We start from the raw sequence: 20,015 nt of genomic DNA on the forward strand, positions 1-20,015 counted from the left end.
CTTTTTTAATTTTAAAACTGTACTTACTTAAAAAACATGCCTCGTATCAGTCCAGGTTGATGTTCTAGCATAATTTTATTAGCGGACTCAAAAATTTTAAAGCATATGGTATATGAAAATTTAAGTAACAGATTGTTCTTTAAAGTACAAGTTTATCAGCACTAATTACACCGTAGGAATCAGCAAAATATAAATTACTGTGTAGATAAAAAGAATTTTGATAACATGACAGGTGAATTAATTTTGATACATTATTGGGTAATTGTTGTCTAAAAGGAAGAAAAATAGTCTTTATTTACTCTAGCATCAGAACTAGTTGGGATACCCCTCTGTGATGTATGTGTAATGGATAGCAAACATTGCTAGTCATATGCATGTTGTCAGTAGTACTATGTGAAGTAAATTTCTATATTGCTACCATCCAAACCACATCATGTAGATTTGGGATTGCTTTTTCCACCATCCACTTTTTACGGGCTACAGCAGCAATCAAAAACTACACAAATGGGATGTATAAGACTACGACTAAATATTTTCAAAGAGAAACTGGCAACATAGTGAGTTCCCACGTTTTCACTGATGGAAACGAGTGTTTCTAAATAAATGATATGTTTTAAAATATCTTCGTTAGATATTTATATTTGTAGAAGCTAAGGCTAATGTGGATTAAACACGTGGTTTATGCCAGTCATTAATGTCTGTATAGAAACCAGTTGTAATATTTTTTCGTTTACTTTTCAAAACTTTAGGATCTACTGCAATTTTTTGCTCTTTCCTGCTTGTCCTAAAAGCATTGCTTTGAAAGTAAGAGAAATTTTATAAGAATAAATAACAGCCAACCAGTTGCGAAAGATAAAGTAATCTTTACCTAGGTTTCAATAGTTATAAAACTATCTTCTTCAGAAGATGGCCTGGAGACAATGAACATCATTAGTATCTTAAAGGTATGAAACGTGAGTCAAGAATAAAATGTAACATATATTAGGAGAGTCTTGTATTATAACATGTGAGAAGAACTGCTGATACTTACAGTGTTAAATTGACATGGAGTATTATATCTTAGTCGTTTTTACAACCATCTACGTAACTCAGTTATTATATATAAAACATAGCCCTGAGTACAGGGTTAGTCAGACACACAAATAAGAACATAGTGGCTAAAGAGCGTACGGCCGACTGAGTAAAATCGGCCAGCGTAGTAGCACTGCAGCCAGGGCAGGTGTCGCTCAAGTCGCGAACTATGTGCCGAATGGCGTACTGAAATAACATGTAAAATATCAAATTAAATGCATCCTTAGATAGAGTACCAAAAATAATGGAAATCAATTACCACTCCCGTTATGACATTGTGGGAGTTATAGGAGCAATATCATAGAGACGATCATCAAAAAGACATGTGGCGCTTCCGCCGTGAATAACATGCAGTGGCCTGTAAAGCCAGAATATAAAAGTTGTATTATCATAATAGTGAAGCGCATAAGTAGTATATAAGTCAGAAAAATTGTAAGAAAAACAGTGATGGCTCTTAAATTATAATTACGAAACCTGGGTGACAGTCCAGTTAATACACATTTAAGAAAAGAGAAAATTTACATGAGGGCCAATGTAGTGGCAACCATACATCGTGAGATAGACACATTATATAACTGGTAGTGAGCTAGAGGAGTAGAAAGTGCATTATAGCTTCCTGAGGAAACAGACTACCGAGGTTACTAACGATAATGTTATATATTAAACAGTACGGGTTTAAAGCCTTCAAAAAATTGTCTACAGGCGAGGTTCAACTGATCATTCAGTATATTGCCGTCTTTAAGCTCTAGATGTTTGAAAATAAATAACTCTTCCCACAGATCTAGTCTACGTCCTTTGGCTTGTCTGTGTAGGATAACCGTGTCTTCTAATTGTTTAGGCGTATGGCCGGCGATCAAGAGGTGCTCAGCAAAAGTAGAGTTGCGAATATTCGTTCCTTTTTTACCTAATAAATGTTCTTTATATCGTGTTTTCACGGCTCTGCCTGTTTGACCAATGTAGTAAGAGGGGCAGTTGTTACAGGTTAGTTTGTAAATACCTGAATTAGAAAACCAATCTCTGGCGATCTCTATTGACTGTACAAGATTTCTTTTTAAACTGTTACCTGTAGAGAAAGAGACGTTACAGTTATATTTTTTATTTAGAAGACGTTTGATCCTATAAGATATGTTACCTAAGAAGGGGATGGAAATAAATTTTTTAGTTTCTAAGACATCTGTGGGGAGGTTATTTCTCAAGGTCGAACAATTTTTGGAAATTTTCTTATTGAGCAGGTAATCGATCATATTCGGGTTGTACCCATTATTGACCGCAATAGTTTTAATGACATTCAATTCCTTTTTTTGGGCCTCAGGCGATAAAGGAGTGGTTACCATTCGATGAATGGCGGAATGAAAAAATGCCAGTTTATGAGCTTTTGGATGAGTTGAGTCAGCAGGAATGATATTATCTGAAAAAGTTTCTTTACGGAAGATATTAAAATGGAAGGTGTTATCTTGTATAAAAATTGTTAAATCTAGAAAATTTAGTTCGCGTTTATCATTTTGAACCTCTTTGGTGAAGGAAATTTTTTCATGAAAACCGTTGAAAGTGTTAAAGAGATGCTCTAGCTCAAGATCAGTGCCATCAAAAGCAATGAAAATGTCGTCAACATAACGTGCATAATAGCGGATTTTTTGGCGTAATTCTGAATTAGAATTGAAGAACGTTGTTTCAAGGGCGTTGATGAAAATTTCTGCTAGAATACCGGCAAGGGGGCTACCCATTGCTAGACCATCCGGTTGTATATACATTTTCCCATTAAATGTGAAATAATTGTATTTTAAAACGACCCTTAGCAAACTAATGAGTTCCGCAATCTGTGTTTCACTTAATTTTTTATGCTTTAGAAGATTCTCTTTTATAAGGTCTATGGTTTCATCCACCGGAACATTTGTGTAAAGACTGACGATGTCAAAGGACACCAGTCTAGTGTCAGATGTACAATGTACCGGCTGAATATTGTTAATTAATTCCTTACTGTTTTTTATAGAAAAATTATTTTCAAATATAAAAGCATCTTTAATTTTATAATGAAGGCGTCTTGCAAGTGTATGATGTGGACTGCCTATACCATTCACTATAGGGCGGATAGGGTGGTTTCGTTTATGCAGTTTAAACTGGCTTCTCAGTATGGGTGGTTTCGGGTTCATATTTATAAGCTCTTTCTTTTGAAACTTATTAAACAGGCTGACGGAATTAGTTAAAGTACGCCGGATTTCATCCTGCAGCTCAGCAGTAGGATCTACAGTAACCTCGGTGATATCGTTTTCCTCAAAAAACTTTACAGTCTTTTCTATGTATTCATTTTTATACGACACGACAGTAGTGTTCCCTTTGTCACTCTTAGTGATTAAGGCCTCGTGCTCTCTAAGTTTGTGATTAATGCTTTTTACAATACTATATTCATCTGATTGCACATTAGAGGATAATTTAATTTCTTTTTCTATTATGTTGTTACATTCGTAGGCACATTTGACTTGCTCTGTTTTCTCTAATTTCAGAGATTCTAAACCGATTTTTAGATCTACAATAAGATTACAAACAGCATGATGTTTATCGAGTTTAGTAGGCAAATTATATTTAAGGCCTTTACGCAACAAGTCATTTTCGGCCTGCGTAAAAGAAATATTGGTTTTATTTAATACTCTATCATAAAATAGGCGCTTAACACTATTGTCTGCTATATTAGCACTTTCACTTGTGGTCCTATTACTAAATTTCAAAAGCTTTTTTTCATGTCTAGCTTTGATTATTTCTTTACGATTAAAGAGCCATTCATTAATACTATTCCATAAGTGATCAATTTGAAAGTTACAAAGATCTTTAAAAGCTTTAGTTAAAAACAGGTGTATACATGTTATTTCAGTACGCCATTCAGCACATAGTTCGCGACTTGAGCGACACCTGCCCTGGCTGCAGTGCTACTACGCTGGCCGATTTTACTCAGTCGGCCGTACGCTCTTTAGCCACTATGTTCTTATTTGTGTGTCTGACTAACCCTGTACTCAGGGCTATGTTTTATATATAATAACTGAGTTACGTAGATGGTTGTAAAAACGACTAAGATATAATACTCCATGTCAATTTAACACTGTAAGTATCAGCAGTTCTTCTCACATGTTATAATACAAGACTCTCCTAATATATGTTACATTTTATTCTTGACTCACGTTTCATACCTTTAAGATACTAATGATGTTCATTGTCTCCAGGCCATCTTCTGAAGAAGATAGTTTTATAACTATTGAAACCTAGGTAAAGATTACTTTATCTTTCGCCACTGGTTGGCTGTTATTTATTCTTATGACGTGGAACTGTTGCTGTAGCGCAGCTATGTTTAAAATACTGAAATTCCTGCCTGCCAAGGTATCCAAAGCTGCATCCAGGTATATGAACATCAAATTAAAAATTGTAAAAGCAAGTATGGCTATTGACTTTAATCACCAGTGCCTAGAGAAAGACATTATTCCTGATTATGTGAAGGCGTACGTAAACTTTAAACAGTGTAACAGAGTTCCTTCTATTAAAAAGAAGCTAGTGCATTTAACTATTTCGGAGAGCACAATAAATTTGTATAAGAAAAAAGATGTTCTTAATAGTGAAGCATACTGTATACACCTGTTTTTAACTAAAGCTTTTAAAGATCTTTGTAACTTTCAAATTGATCACTTATGGAATAGTATTAATGAATGGCTCTTTAATCGTAAAGAAATAATCAAAGCTAGACATGAAAAAAAGCTTTTGAAATTTAGTAACAGGACCACAAGTGAAAGTGCTAATATAGCAGACAATAGTGTTAAGCGCCTATTTTATGATAGAGTATTAAATAAAACCAATATTTCTTTTATGCAGACCGAAAATGACTTGTTGCGTAAAGGCCTTAAATATAATTTGCCTACTAAACTCGATAAACATCATGCTGTTTGTAATCTTATTGTAGATCTAAAAATCGTTTTAGAATCTCTGAAATTAGAGAAAACAGAGCAAGTCAAATGTGCCTACGAATGTAACAACATAATAGAAAAAGAAATTAAATTATCCTCTAATGTGCAATCAGATGAATATAGTATTGTAAAAAGCATTAATCACAAACTTAGAGAGCACGAGGCCTTAATCACTAAGAGTGACAAAGGGAACACTACTGTCGTGTCGTATAAAAATGAATACATAGAAAAGACTGTAAAGTTTTTTGAGGAAAACGATATCACCGAGGTTACTGTAGATCCTACTGCTGAGCTGCAGGATGAAATCCGGCGTACTTTAACTAATTCCGTCAGCCTGTTTAATAAGTTTCAAAAGAAAGAGCTTATAAATATGAACCCGAAACCACCCGTACTGAGAAGCCAGTTTAAACTGCATAAACGAAACCACCCTATCCGCCCTATAGTGAATGGTATAGGCAGTCCACATCATACACTTGCAAGACGCCTTCATTATAAAATTAAAGATGCTTTTATATTTGAAAATAATTTTTCTATAAAAAACAGTAAGGAATTAATTAACAATATTCAGCCGGTACATTGTACATCTGACACTAGACTGGTGTCCTTTGACATCGTCAGTCTTTACACAAATGTTCCGGTGGATGAAACCATAGACCTTATAAAAGAGAATCTTCTAAAGCATAAAAAATTAAGTGAAACACAGATTGCGGAACTCATTAGTTTGCTAAGGGTCGTTTTAAAATACAATTATTTCACATTTAATGGGAAAATGTATATACAACCGGATGGTCTAGCAATGGGTAGCCCCCTTGCCGGTATTCTAGCAGAAATTTTCATCAACGCCCTTGAAACAACGTTCTTCAATTCTAATTCAGAATTACGCCAAAAAATCCGCTATTATGCACGTTATGTTGACGACATTTTCATTGCTTTTGATGGCACTGATCTTGAGCTAGAGCATCTCTTTAACACTTTCAACGGTTTTCATGAAAAAATTTCCTTCACCAAAGAGGTTCAAAATGATAAACGCGAACTAAATTTTCTAGATTTAACAATTTTTATACAAGATAACACCTTCCATTTTAATATCTTCCGTAAAGAAACTTTTTCAGATAATATCATTCCTGCTGACTCAACTCATCCAAAAGCTCATAAACTGGCATTTTTTCATTCCGCCATTCATCGAATGGTAACCACTCCTTTATCGCCTGAGGCCCAAAAAAAGGAATTGAATGTCATTAAAACTATTGCGGTCAATAATGGGTACAACCCGAATATGATCGATTACCTGCTCAATAAGAAAATTTCCAAAAATTGTTCGACCTTGAGAAATAACCTCCCCACAGATGTCTTAGAAACTAAAAAATTTATTTCCATCCCCTTCTTAGGTAACATATCTTATAGGATCAAACGTCTTCTAAATAAAAAATATAACTGTAACGTCTCTTTCTCTACAGGTAACAGTTTAAAAAGAAATCTTGTACAGTCAATAGAGATCGCCAGAGATTGGTTTTCTAATTCAGGTATTTACAAACTAACCTGTAACAACTGCCCCTCTTACTACATTGGTCAAACAGGCAGAGCCGTGAAAACACGATATAAAGAACATTTATTAGGTAAAAAAGGAACGAATATTCGCAACTCTACTTTTGCTGAGCACCTCTTGATCGCCGGCCATACGCCTAAACAATTAGAAGACACGGTTATCCTACACAGACAAGCCAAAGGACGTAGACTAGATCTGTGGGAAGAGTTATTTATTTTCAAACATCTAGAGCTTAAAGACGGCAATATACTGAATGATCAGTTGAACCTCGCCTGTAGACAATTTTTTGAAGGCTTTAAACCCGTACTGTTTAATATATAACATTATCGTTAGTAACCTCGGTAGTCTGTTTCCTCAGGAAGCTATAATGCACTTTCTACTCCTCTAGCTCACTACCAGTTATATAATGTGTCTATCTCACGATGTATGGTTGCCACTACATTGGCCCTCATGTAAATTTTCTCTTTTCTTAAATGTGTATTAACTGGACTGTCACCCAGGTTTCGTAATTATAATTTAAGAGCCATCACTGTTTTTCTTACAATTTTTCTGACTTATATACTACTTATGCGCTTCACTATTATGATAATACAACTTTTATATTCTGGCTGTACAGGCCACTGCATGTTATTCACGGCGGAAGCGCCACATGTCTTTTTGATGATCGTCTCTATGATATTGCTCCTATAACTCCCACAATGTCATAACGGGAGTGGTAATTGATTTCCATTATTTTTGGTACTCTATCTAAGGATGCATTTAATTTGATATTTTACATGTTATTTCAGTACGCCATTCGGCACATAGTTCGCGACTTGAGCGACACCTGCCCTGGCTGCAGTGCTACTACGCTGGCCGATTTTACTCAGTCGGCCGTACGCTCTTTAGCCACTATGTTCTTATTTGTGTGTCTGACTAACCCTGTACTCAGGGCTATGTTTTATATATAATAACTGAGTTACGTAGATGGTTGTAAAAACGACTAAGATATAATACTCCATGTCAATTTAACACTGTAAGTATCAGCAGTTCTTCTCACATGTTATAATACAAGACTCTCCTAATATATGTTACATTTTATTCTTGACTCACGTTTCATACCTTTAAGATACTAATGATGTTCATTGTCTCCAGGCCATCTTCTGAAGAAGATAGTTTTATAACTATTGAAACCTAGGTAAAGATTACTTTATCTTTCGCAACTGGTTGGCTGTTATTTATTCTTATGACGTGGAACTGTTGCTGTAGCGCAGCTATGTTTAAAATACTAAGAGAAATTTGTCATGTATTTGCTATAACTTAGAATTCATTGTGTAAAAATTATTACAGCCACGGTCTGTTGCAGTTTTATGTGATACTGTTACTCATTTTCAGGATGGCCTTGTTGAAACACTACGAAGGACTCGGCTGAAGTTTGTGCACTGTTTCTTGCCCCAACATAATGCTGGGCTTTCTGATGCAAAGTCTCAGCTGCCACGTTCTGGCAGCACAGGGAATGCTGAGGATCTTGTTATCAATGTACCATTGCTCAGGTCTCAGGTATGTTTCTTGTGTTCCCAGAAGAAATGGAATTTTCTCTTGTGCATAGAAATAGTTACTAAGAATTATATGTTCATACATTGCACATTGTCCACAGGCTGTCAATTTTTTGATAGTGTTGACCGGTAGAAATGGGTTGAATCTAGTTTTGTAAAACAAGATCTTCTTTTTCTATAATCCTCGCCATAAATGCTTCAGCACTCTTCAGTGGTTATTTGTTTTATCTACTGCCCAAAACTTAAGAGTTAAATTGATGCTAAGCAGTTACAGTGAAATTCAAAATTATGCCTGTACCATTGCTTACTATTTTCAAGTGTATATTTGTGCTGGTTTATTTCAAAACTGCTATCTGTTTTGCCTGTCCGTTAGTGGTCATTGTATACTGACAGCATCGTCATACCATTAGACATGCATGTAAACAAAAAGAAAAGATTTTCTCCCTAAGATTGAAAATTGGTAATATAATAAACTTTAAATAAATCCTGATTTACTTGCTAAATGGCATGTACACATAGGTCAGTAGAGGAAAATAAGATCACATCCCAATAAAGTGATTGTGCTGGTATATTCAGATCACATTATATCTGAATAAAAGCCTCAACAAAGTACACATACATCTCATTTATTAACCAATAAAAATCAGGGTACAGAAAATAATAAATAAAATGAACTGTAAAGTAACATTGACACATGGCATACCTGTTTCAGTATAATGAGGTCACCGGAAAAGATACAGAGCGCCATTCTGTTAGAGATTAAATTGTGGGACTGCAAAGACACTGAAACATAGAGCTCATTTGTCTGCAGCACAATGTGAGGCATTGTTCTGAAATAAAATGGGTTGTACATAACTTGCAACTGAAGATAGGGCAATTCTCCATATACAGAGAGCATCTGTTTCACATCAAAATGTTTGTGCTGCTGTTTTCTTCAGAATGTTGCACCTTTTTGACTTCCATCACACACCTGGCTCCAAATCTGACATATTGCAGATTCTTAGGAGACACAAGGATCCATCTTTATTTCTTGCTTTCATCCATAGTATTTTGTAATTTTGGTAGCGCAGCCTTATGTGGCCTACAGTACCACAGTCCTGTAGTTTGATCTCTTGTTGTAGGCACCTCTCCACAGTCTTTGATTATTCTCTAGTGGCTTGGGTTAGTACTTTCTTTTATGTCATTAGATAGTTCTGTTTATTGGGAGATGGTCAGCTGTGGATGGAACTGGCCTCTGCCGGGAAACAAGAAGAAATTGTATTGGGCACAACTGACAGAATACAGTTGTTGTCATAGGCTGGAATGTTGTTAGGGCAACTGAGTTTTGGGCTGTAATACACATGGCAACTGTGGATGCAGATGTTCTGGCCAATTTGACCACACCCAAGTGTGACTGGCAGTGATGGGTTTTCAATCTCTGGATAGAAAGCAAATGTTGGTATTGGCAGTATGGCTGTCTCCTTCTGCCTTAGCAACAAATACGAGGTGCTCTATATTGTTTGGAACACATTTGAATCATAGTATGACTTCCAGAATGAGATTTTCACTCCGCAGCGGAGTATGCGCTGATGTGAAACTTCCTGACGGATTAAAACTGTTTGCCAGACTGAGACTTGAACTCGGGACCTTTGCCTTCCACGGACAATTAATTGCTCTACCAACTGAGCTACCCAAGCATAGCTCACAAACCATCCTCACAGCTGCAATTCTGCCAATGCCTCATCTACTACCTTCCAAACTTCACAGAAGATCTTCTGTGAACCTTCGAAAACTAGCACTCCTGGAAGAAAGGATGTTGCAGAGACATGGCTTTCCCACAGTCTGGGGAATGTTTCCAGAATGAGATTTTCACTCTGCAGTGGAGTGTGCACTGATATGAAACTTCCTGACAGATTAAAACTGTGTTCTAGACTGAGACTCAAACTCAGAACCTATGCTTCTCATGGGCAAGTGCTCTACCAATACCCATTCTTTCAGGAGTGCTATACTATTATTTAAACTAGTTGTCACTTGACAGGCAATGGGCTGCAGGGCTCCCATCACCAATAAACCAATGGCAGCCAGCGCTGTCGGCTGCCACTGCGTTGCCACTTCGCTCTGCTGAGCTGACTAAGGCATTGTGCCAGCCAGTCCTCAGCGAGCCGTTGTAGACGTGCGGGTGAGAGATCTGATTGACTTGTAGCTTCGCGTGTTTATGATGTCTGATGAAAGCAGTTGCAAGAGGAGGAGGCCGAGGCTGCACACTCCTCGGAAACCTCGAAAAAGTGGTGGACATGGCGTCGTTGTACACAGTCAGGCGCGTGAATACGTGTGTTCCCTAATGGAGTATTTTGAGAGAGAGAGGGTTGCAGTAGGGCCTCTCGTTACTTTGGATAAGGTGGTGGAACGAACTGCAGCTGCTCTGCAAGTTAGCGAACGATCAGTAATAAGAATCTGCAAGGAGAAATTCACGAAAGAAGGCTCAAGTGAATAATCTAAATTGGAGACACCTGGGAAAAAGAGGCGACTAGAGAAGAGGGTCACAAAACTTGACTCTTTTTCAGGAAGGTGCCATTCGTCATCAAATATACGCATTTTATTCGAGGAAAGAGTATCCAACACTCAAAAAACTTCATGCTACCCTCACAGCGGCTGACCTGTTTCAGGGTAGTAAATCGTCTTTGTTAAGAGTCATGAAAATGTTAAGATTCCGCTATAAATCCATCTCTGGCAGAAAGTTACTAATGGAACGCCAAGATATTGCAACCTGCCGATGCCGCTTTCTTAGAGAATTAGTGGGGACAAATTTTGATGATATCGTTTGGCTTGATGAAACGTGGGTGAATGCAGGACACATTTTAAAAACAGGCTGGACAGATGGTACCATCAGTGGAAGTATGGCAGCTCCGATCAGCAGAGGAATAAGGATAATTGTAGCACATGCCGGAAATTCAAAAGGTTTCATTCCAAATTGTCTGCTGCTATTCAGTTCAAATAAGACCTCTGACTACCACGAAGAGATGAACCACAATACTTTGGTGAAATGGTTTGAAGACTGTGTGCTCCAGAACTTAACAAAAAAACTCTATCATTGTTATGGATAACGCTCCTTATCACTCAGTAATACAAGATAAAGCACCCACAAAGGCAACGAGGGAAAACGGCATTGTTAGCTGGTTACAGAAATATAAGGTACAGTTTGACAGTAATTTGACAAGGGCAGAATTATTAGAACTTGTATCGCACCACAAGCCAAAGAACCCGATTTACATTGTGGATGAAGTAGCAAAAAAATAAGGGCATAAAGTGCTCAGATTGCCTCCTTACCATTGCCATTTCAATGCAATAGAGCTGATTTCGGCTTAGGTTAAATGACATATTGCTGCAGAAAATAAGGAATTCACATTAACCGAAGTGGAACGCCTTTTGAAAGAGGCAGTTGAATTTGTGACATCGGAAGACTGTCAGAAGTGCATCATGTGAAAGGAGTGATACAGGACGCATGGAACAATGAAGGTATCTTACAACAAAGTGTCGAAGACTTTATTATACTGTCAATATGAGCAGTGACACGGATAGTTCGCTACGGTCGCAGGTTCGAATCCTGCCTCGGGCATGGATGTGTGTGATGTCCTTAGGTTAGTTAGGTTTAACTAGTTCTAAGTTCTAGGGGACTAATGACCTCAGCAGTTGAGTCCCATAGTGCTCAGAGCCATTTGAACGGATAGTTCCACTGACACTGAATTAAGCGGCATTTTCGCATTGTCTGATGAGTGTGTAGTGTACTTACTGCCATTAAATATTGTGTTTGTGAATTTATTTCGATTAATTCTTATTCTTGTAGTGAGACTAAGAAATACTGTTTGGCCACCTCTCGTCATCTCCTTACAGCAAGTTAGACTGAATTTTAATTCTATTTCATTTTGTATATACACCAAGATGTTATTCAATGTGTTTAATAGTTTTCGAGATTTGCAATCTAAAGAAGAAAACTTTTCCGGACGCTAAAATTTCTCACACTTAAATAGTTAATGTACCAACGGCCCTAATTAAAATTAAGGAAAGATATTTGATATGCTTATTGATAACACTGAGACCGATACTGTACGTAAATTTCAAAGTATTTATTTAATATTTATAGGAGATAGAGATTTTAAACGTCATACTTGTTTCGAGTTCAGTACTGATAGGGTTCCTTTAAAAGGGTGTTTTCAGAAATTTATAAACAAGAAACGTAATGCACTATGAAAACTTTTAAGGATTCTTTGCTGAGTGCATTATTTTGGTAATAAATGGAGAAAAATATTTTGCTGTGACACCAATAGTTTTTCTGTAATGACGTGATAATTTAGAAGCTGTTTGCGAAATCGAGAATTTAAATGGTTTCAAACAAATTAACGTAACTCTTGTACTAATTAAAATTAAGAATAGATATTTGACAGATTGAGAAGACATTGTAGAGATATACATCATATGTGGGTGTGAAATTTTTTACTTACTTTTTGTAGAAGATACAGGCTTTAAAACTATTTTCTATCGCCGGGGGTAGCGATGCGCTGAGGCGGCTGCCTCCAGCCAGTGCTTGACATGACAACGCCGCAACTTCGCAGCGCAAACATCAAGTGACTGACTACTTTAAATCAGACTGTAGTTCTGCAAGGTTCGCAGAAGAGCTTCTATGAAGCTTGGAAGTAGAAGACAAGGTACTGGCAGAATTGAAGCTGCGAGGATGGGTTATGAGTCTGGGTTGGGTATCTCAGTTGGTAGAACACTTGCCCATGCAAGCCAAGGTCTCGAGTTTGAGTCTTGGTCCGGCACACAGTTTTAATCTAAAGGAAGTTTCATAGTATGACTTGTCTCTTGGGCATATGGATAATCTTCGTACAAAGTCTGGACAAACATAAAAGGCTGAAGCATGACCTGCAATTTTCAGTGTCATATCTAGAACTGGGTGTAACCCTCTGGTTTGGAGCTGAATGGATCCTTAAACTGGGATCTCTCTCACAGAATTTTCTTCTCGAATGGTAATTTCTTGATCTTTTATCAGATATACAAATGTAAGGCACCTTGAATAGATCAGACATTCATTACTTACTCAGGTCCGCTACTTTGAGTAACAGAGCATGTATGGCACACACGTGGAGCTTTCTAAGATTAAGGGAACACCAACATAGGCACAGCAGGTGGAGAGAGCAGGGAATCACTCCCTAATCAAGTAGGAGAATGTTTGCCCATTCATTGCAGAGGAGAAAATGTAAATGGAATATTAGTTACATGCATATGTGTCAGAGGCGAAGTCCCAGAATTAGTCTCATTTGTCAACAGTAATAATGCCCACATAATACTCATAATAGAAAGTTGCAGATAAAACAATTTAATGGTCATTTGTTGTTGCTTTTATAAAGACTGAAACTCTCCTCTGTAGGAGTCAATGTGGGTTCTGCATACAGTATAAGAAGAGTCGGGTAATGTGCTACTTTCTGGTATGTAATATATTTCTCAAAATAATAATTATGGGAGGTAAGAAATTAAAACTCTTACAGAGGCTTGTCAACAGTTGATCTTCCTTTGTGCGATTCAAAAAGAAGAGGAAAGGCAGAAGTGAAAATAGTACCCAAAATTCCTTCTGCCATACATTGCAGGTATTGACGGAGAACTGTAATATGCAGTTAATGTTTCCATTTAACATGCAGTTTTGGAATGGAGTATTATAAAGCAATTTTTGCAATAATGCAGTGTAGGCTTTCAGGGCCTGTTTTTTTTTTTTTTTTTTTTTTTTTTTTTTTTTTTTTTTTGTCCTGTTACAATATCCAGGCTGACAGGCTGAGGCATACATTTATTCATTAATGTTGTGTCCCCATCTGCAGAAACGTCTTCAGAGGAGAAACACAGGCAATTGTATAGAAAACTCAGATAGCTAAATGTTTAAGACCAAGAAGAAAATAGTGAATTTTGTAGATTTTTAAAAGCTGCACATTAGTCATTGGTGACAGCTAGTGTGTATAAATACTCTGAATCTGTGCTAATTTATATAATGGAACCACAAAAAGTAGTAGTGCCTCAAACAAACTGATAGATCAGCCATAATAGAACACATTCTGTAGTGGGGAGACTATGAAATAAGTTAATATATTATCCAAAACAAAGCATATCGTATTCGCTTGTACAGACAAGCAATAGAAGCTTCTAAGCCCCAGAATAATTTTAATGGGAGGAACAAAGGAGTGAAATAAAATAACACATGTATGCTGAGTCTAAACAGAATCTAATAGTAAATTTTAATGGTAATTGACTTGTATTTGAGAATTTTTGTCATATGTCAGAGATTCATATGCATTTCACATTGTGTTAAAAATTGTAGTGTTCTTTATACAAGTTATAACAAAGTTATAAATTTGGGCCCTATGACTTTTTCTCTGCAGTTCTCAGTGTTCATCCTTGAAGATTTCCCCAGAGACAAGGACAAAACATTAGTGAATAGTATGATGCACTGACTGTGGCCTCAGCCCAGACGTTTTAACAGAAAGAATTTCTGAAATATTGATGATAATTTGATGATGCTGTATTTAGGATGCTCAACAGCATGGTCCTCAGTGCCCCTACTGAAAGTCAATATACACATCACATAGGCTGAACTGTGTCTCATCTCAACAACTTTACAGGTTCATACATTAAACAGATTTGTTCCAAATGCCTATATTAACGCAGATAAGCGGTTTGTATGTATTAAAACCCACTGATTGTTTATGTTATGCTGTTTGTTACACGAATGGCTGACCACTAAAACAAAAAAACAGGCATTGCAGAACCATCCACTCAGAGCTCATTGATTTACTTCCCCCAATACTTTAGGTAGGAGGCCTGACATTTCACAAAATTTTAAAATGTGTTACATCACTGGCCTTATCAGCTAGGATGGTAGACAAGTTTCCGGCCAAACAGAGGATTGCTCTCATGTCAGCATATGAAACACATGTATTGTATGTTCCACAATGAAAAACTCATCCATACAGAATTGCAAACTACTTCATATTCACTCAGTGTGATTGTCTTCATCGGCAGCTGCGAGGAGCGCAGCTGGTGGAGGCAGTGCGCCTGCACAAGCAGGGCTTCCCCAAGTTCCTGCCCCTCTCGGAGTTCCGCCGGAGGTTCCGCCTGCTGGCTCCCCCTGAGGCAAGGCCCACCAGCCCTGTACCAGATGAGAGGCGAGCAGTCGAAGAGATGCTGCTCGGCATCGACACCGACCCCTCCGGGTACCGCGTCGGGCTCAGTCAGGTAGGCACTTCAGTTTTCATGCAGCATTTTATTTAAGCTTTTTCATGCCTCTTTCTTATAAGTAACAGTGAGCAGTTTGATAAAGGTCCTGCCAGGTAAGGTCAGAACTGTTATTATTACAAATTTCCAGAATGAGCACAATAGCCAAACACAGTTTTATAAAGCTAATTGAAAGGTGCTACAGAAATGGGAGAAAATATTTTGCCACACAAGATATGTCACTAATTTTGAAACAATGAAACTGTGAGAGTTCAATATAAGCTGATGTTTGACACGTGGATTTAAGCAAGTCCATGAAACTGCATAATCATAAGATATCTGCTAGAAAGATGTTTAAGGTACTAAGTACGCAGAGGTGATATACATGAAGTAGTAAACCTGTGAGCTGGATGCAAAGACCTTGGTACTACACAGAGTTTTAGTGCAGTTTTTCACAAGCAGCTATGTTTAAAATTACTGGAGACAGACTGAGAATTGTGGGTGGCACTCGAGTGTTTAAAGATAATTTGTAAGACTGTTCAGTTAGATTGTGCTACTCAAGATGGATTATAAGTATTAAGTTATTTTGTTTATAAAATACATTGTGGTGTGGAAATTGGAAAAGTTTACGAACCCAGTTTATGAATCCATAACTTACAGGTGCAAGTGCCATATTGAAAATTACAGTAAATTAAACAAAAATGTTAATTAATGGTTTAATCTATAAGTGAAGTGTGCTACCTTCTGCATAAAATTCAGGACAACAGAAGTATGATGGCAAAGGTCATAATCTAACAAACACAGAGGCAAAATCTGTAATGGAAAATGTGATGACTTCTGATCTTTAATGTTAATTATCCAGGAAAACAATTAGTTTCACAGAAAGTGAAATATTTTATTAAAAGTTGAAATGCCAGTCTGTTTAATGGGTTTGTCAGTATGATCAGATGTATCTATTAGCTCACTCTTCTATGTTGAATTTAGAAGTTCAGTTACCCGTGTCGTGTTGACAGAGGAGATAGAGAAGATACGAAGAAGAGTGGCGCGTTTCATCGCAGGGTTATTTGGTAAGTGTGATAGCATTACAGAGATGTTTAGCAAACTCAAGTGGCAAACTCTGCAAGAGAGGTGCTCTGCATCGCGGTGTAGCTTGCTGTCCAGGTTTCAAGAGGGTGCATTTCAGGATGAGGTATCGAATATATTGCTTCCCCCTACTTGTCCCTCCCGAGGAGATCACGAATGTAAAATTAGAAAGATTCGAGCACGCGCGGAGGCTTTCCGCCAGTCGTTCTTCCCGCGAACCATACGCGACTGGAACAGGAAAGGGAGGTAATGACAGTGACATGTAAAGTGCGCTCCACCACACACCGTTGGGTGGCTTGCGGAGTATAAATGTAGATGTAGACCTTATGAAATCCATCTGTGTCACTATCGGGCGCCATCACCATGTACACAAATCAATGTGGGATCCGTACCATGTCGGGTTGACAGAGGAGATAGAAAAGATACGAAGAAGAGCGGCGCGTTTCGTCACAGGGTTATTTGGTAAGCGTGATAGTGTCATAATCTAACAAACACAGAGGCAAAATCTGCAATGTAAAATGTGATGACTTCTGATCTTTAATGTTAATTATCCAGGAAATCAATTAGTTTCACAGAAAGTGAAATATTTTATTAGAAGTTGGAATGCCAGTCTTTTAATGGGTTTGTCAGTATGATCAGATGTTTCTATTAGCTCACTCTTCTATGTTGAAGTTAGAAGTTCAGTTACCCATACCTTTTGATTAACAAAACTTTCATAAAAACTAGAGGCATCAGCACATTAAAAATAACAACTTAAACAACAAATCCAAGTGAAATTCAGTGTAGATAATATTTTGAAATATTTATGTGCATGCCACGTGTAAATCATGTAGCCAACAGTTTCGAGATAGGATAAAATCAGAAAAAAATTATTATTATCTGAAGCTATAATCATAAAAAAAAGAGTAATTCCAACTTACAATGTTTTGTGTGGAATCAGGATCTGTTGGGGTACTTGTTAAATGCTATATTGAATGTATGGAATTATAGTCCCTCATTTATATCAGTTTATTGTAGATTATAGGAGCAAGAAAGTAGCATATTGCTGAAAAAAATTAACAAGTTTCCCCTGTTTTGAAGATGGGCTGAAGGACATATATACAGAGGTATGTTTTCAACTTTAGTACCAATTCCATGAAATCTCATTTTCTCACTTTGTTCGTGAGCCAAGAGAACTGCTGTAGATAGCAGCTGTCAAATCATTACAGTGGTTTTGCTGACTTTAAGTTTTGTGAAACAGTTCTGTTCAGCAACTTTGTAAAAACGTAATCACAAAATATCAGAATGAGTACACAGCTTGATTGAATAGTTCTCAGAAGATGAAACGCACTGCCATTTGCAGAGGGAATGGGGAATGCCATGAACAGAAATTGCCTCACAGCTGATATTTTCTTGTATAAGCCTGCACATTGTTGGTGCACATGCTCAAGCGTGTAAACTTTGGTATATTTGCTCAACCTTGCACTATTGAAAATTGATTGAGTCTCAAGCAGTTTGTGAACAGTACAAATGCTTTTGCAAAATTATCCTATATACAGTCGAGCACAGTACTAGCATAACGTGATTGATCATGCATCTTGTGCAATCTTGCAGTTTTGTATCTGGCTGCCTTAATGGTGATTCGCTTCACAAGCTACACAACAGCTACAGTGAGCTGAAGATGAAAAGTTTTTGTGTGAAATAACATGTGAAGGTGCTTTTACATGGACCATATTTAATGGCAATGAGTGGTTGCAATAATGTTGCTACCAACATTGCTGCAGTGTGGCTGTGATACATGGCAGTATTGTGATAAATGTGAGCAGTGTTGCTGATAGGTTTAGTTGTTGCAGGTACTTGCTGAGATGTTGTCAGTGTCATACACCAAGGGTGGAGAGTATTTCATACTGTTGGAAAATATAGAAAATACCTCTGTCGTCTCTTGTAAATGATTACCTCTTTCTCAGCCTTGCTTCCACTATCTCAAGCTGATGTGCTGCAGTACCAAGCCATGTACTCTGAGCAATGAAACAATATTACTTTGCTTCATTTCGGAAAATGGCTGCATATTTAGACAAACTCGATTTGTCTGCTGGAATGTAGAAGTGGCAAATGAGACAACTATGAATTCCATAAATGTGATTCGTACTTCTACAACTAAATCTATGGAATATAGGAAGTAATATATCTAAAAACACAGATGATGTGATTTACCGAACGAAAGTGCTGGCAGGTCGATAGACACACAAACGGACACAAACATACACACGAAATTCAAGCTTTCGCAACAAATTGTTGCTTCATCAGGAAAGAGGGAAGGAGAGGGAAAGACGAAAGGATGTGGGTTTTAAGGGAGAGGGTAAGGAGTCATTCCAATCCCGGGAGTGGAAAGACTTACCTTAGGGGGAAAAAAGGACAGGTATACACTCGCGCACACACACACATATCCATCCACACATATACAGGCACAAGCAGACATATTTGAAGACAAAGAGTTTGGGCATACACACACAGACACACACACACATCCATCCGCACATACACAGACACAAGCAGACATTTGTAAAGGCAAAGAGGAAGTAAGGAAGTAAGAAGGAAATAGGAAGTAAGGTATACAAATATCAAAATCTTAAAAAGGACATTCTCGCTGCTGCTGTCATAGGTCTGTAGTAGTGAGCCATAATTTTTCTGTGTAGTTTTCTCATCTTTTTTGTGGTTTCATCATGTATATTCCTGTGTCCGGGAGCAGCAGCTTGCTAACTCCCCTTTTTCTACAGTCTTTGTATATATTACTTTTCATGTCCCATAATTCTGGTCAAAGATGTAATCCATGATACTCATAGTTCCATCACTGCACTAAAGAACATAAACATTTCATTTTTGTTTCAAACTAATTTAATTAATTGCTCAAGTCATAGCACCAAAGTGCCACAAACGCCTACTACAGTACTGAGAGGCATATCAGTGAGAGGTAGGCCTACACATTAAAGAGGTACTGGTACATCAGACTTGTGTATGAAGTACTTGGGAGCCAAAACTGAATATGATAACCAATTTGTTTGTAACTGGGATACAGTCTGTTATTGTTCCTATCAGTTTTTGGTTAGTTGCTTCCAAATGAGATATTCAGATTCTGTGGGGTGGTGGGAATGGCACTGTCTTCTCTGCAACAAGACATGCAGAAGCAACTACTACAGCCTTGTCCAGCCTCCTGACAGAGAGAGAGTGTGATTAACAATTTATAATTGCAATTGCAGATTTGGACTGCTCGCAAAATTATGGATCTTTCGATGTAGGTCATAGGTTGCTCATATTATCAATTTAAAAGTGGATTGCTCAAATTATTAATTCAAAAGCCACTGAAAATAACTGACCGTGACTGCCTCGAGGCATCAGGATACCAGACACAGAATTTTGTTCTTGTGTGGGCCACAGCTGCAATGTGTTCTAAGAACAAAAACATGATTGGGGCAGATTGTAATCTGTGTATTGTATGTGCTGTTAGCTAATTTTGAAGTTCGTCGTTTTCAAATATTTATCATAAGCCTAAAGTGTGAAGCTTGAGCACTGGTCAAAATTAGCTAATAGCACAGGCAATAAACAGATTACAGCCTGCTTGAATCA

General features: G+C 37.5%; 1 protein-coding gene across 1 annotated transcript in view; it reads left to right on the forward strand.

The window, feature by feature from the left end:
• LOC126204302 (unconventional myosin-XVIIIa) overlaps positions 1-20,015 on the forward strand; it is a 410,872-nt gene that overhangs the window by 225,468 nt on the left and 165,389 nt on the right. The window contains exons 13-14 of the mRNA XM_049938689.1: positions 7,936-8,100; positions 15,138-15,350. Of these exons, the coding sequence (XP_049794646.1) occupies positions 7,936-8,100; positions 15,138-15,350 (378 nt within the window). The remainder of the gene's footprint in view (positions 1-7,935; positions 8,101-15,137; positions 15,351-20,015) is intronic.

This window comes from Schistocerca nitens, chromosome 9, assembly GCF_023898315.1.
Source record: "Schistocerca nitens isolate TAMUIC-IGC-003100 chromosome 9, iqSchNite1.1, whole genome shotgun sequence".
In the NCBI taxonomy this organism is placed as follows: domain Eukaryota; kingdom Metazoa; phylum Arthropoda; class Insecta; order Orthoptera; family Acrididae; genus Schistocerca; species Schistocerca nitens.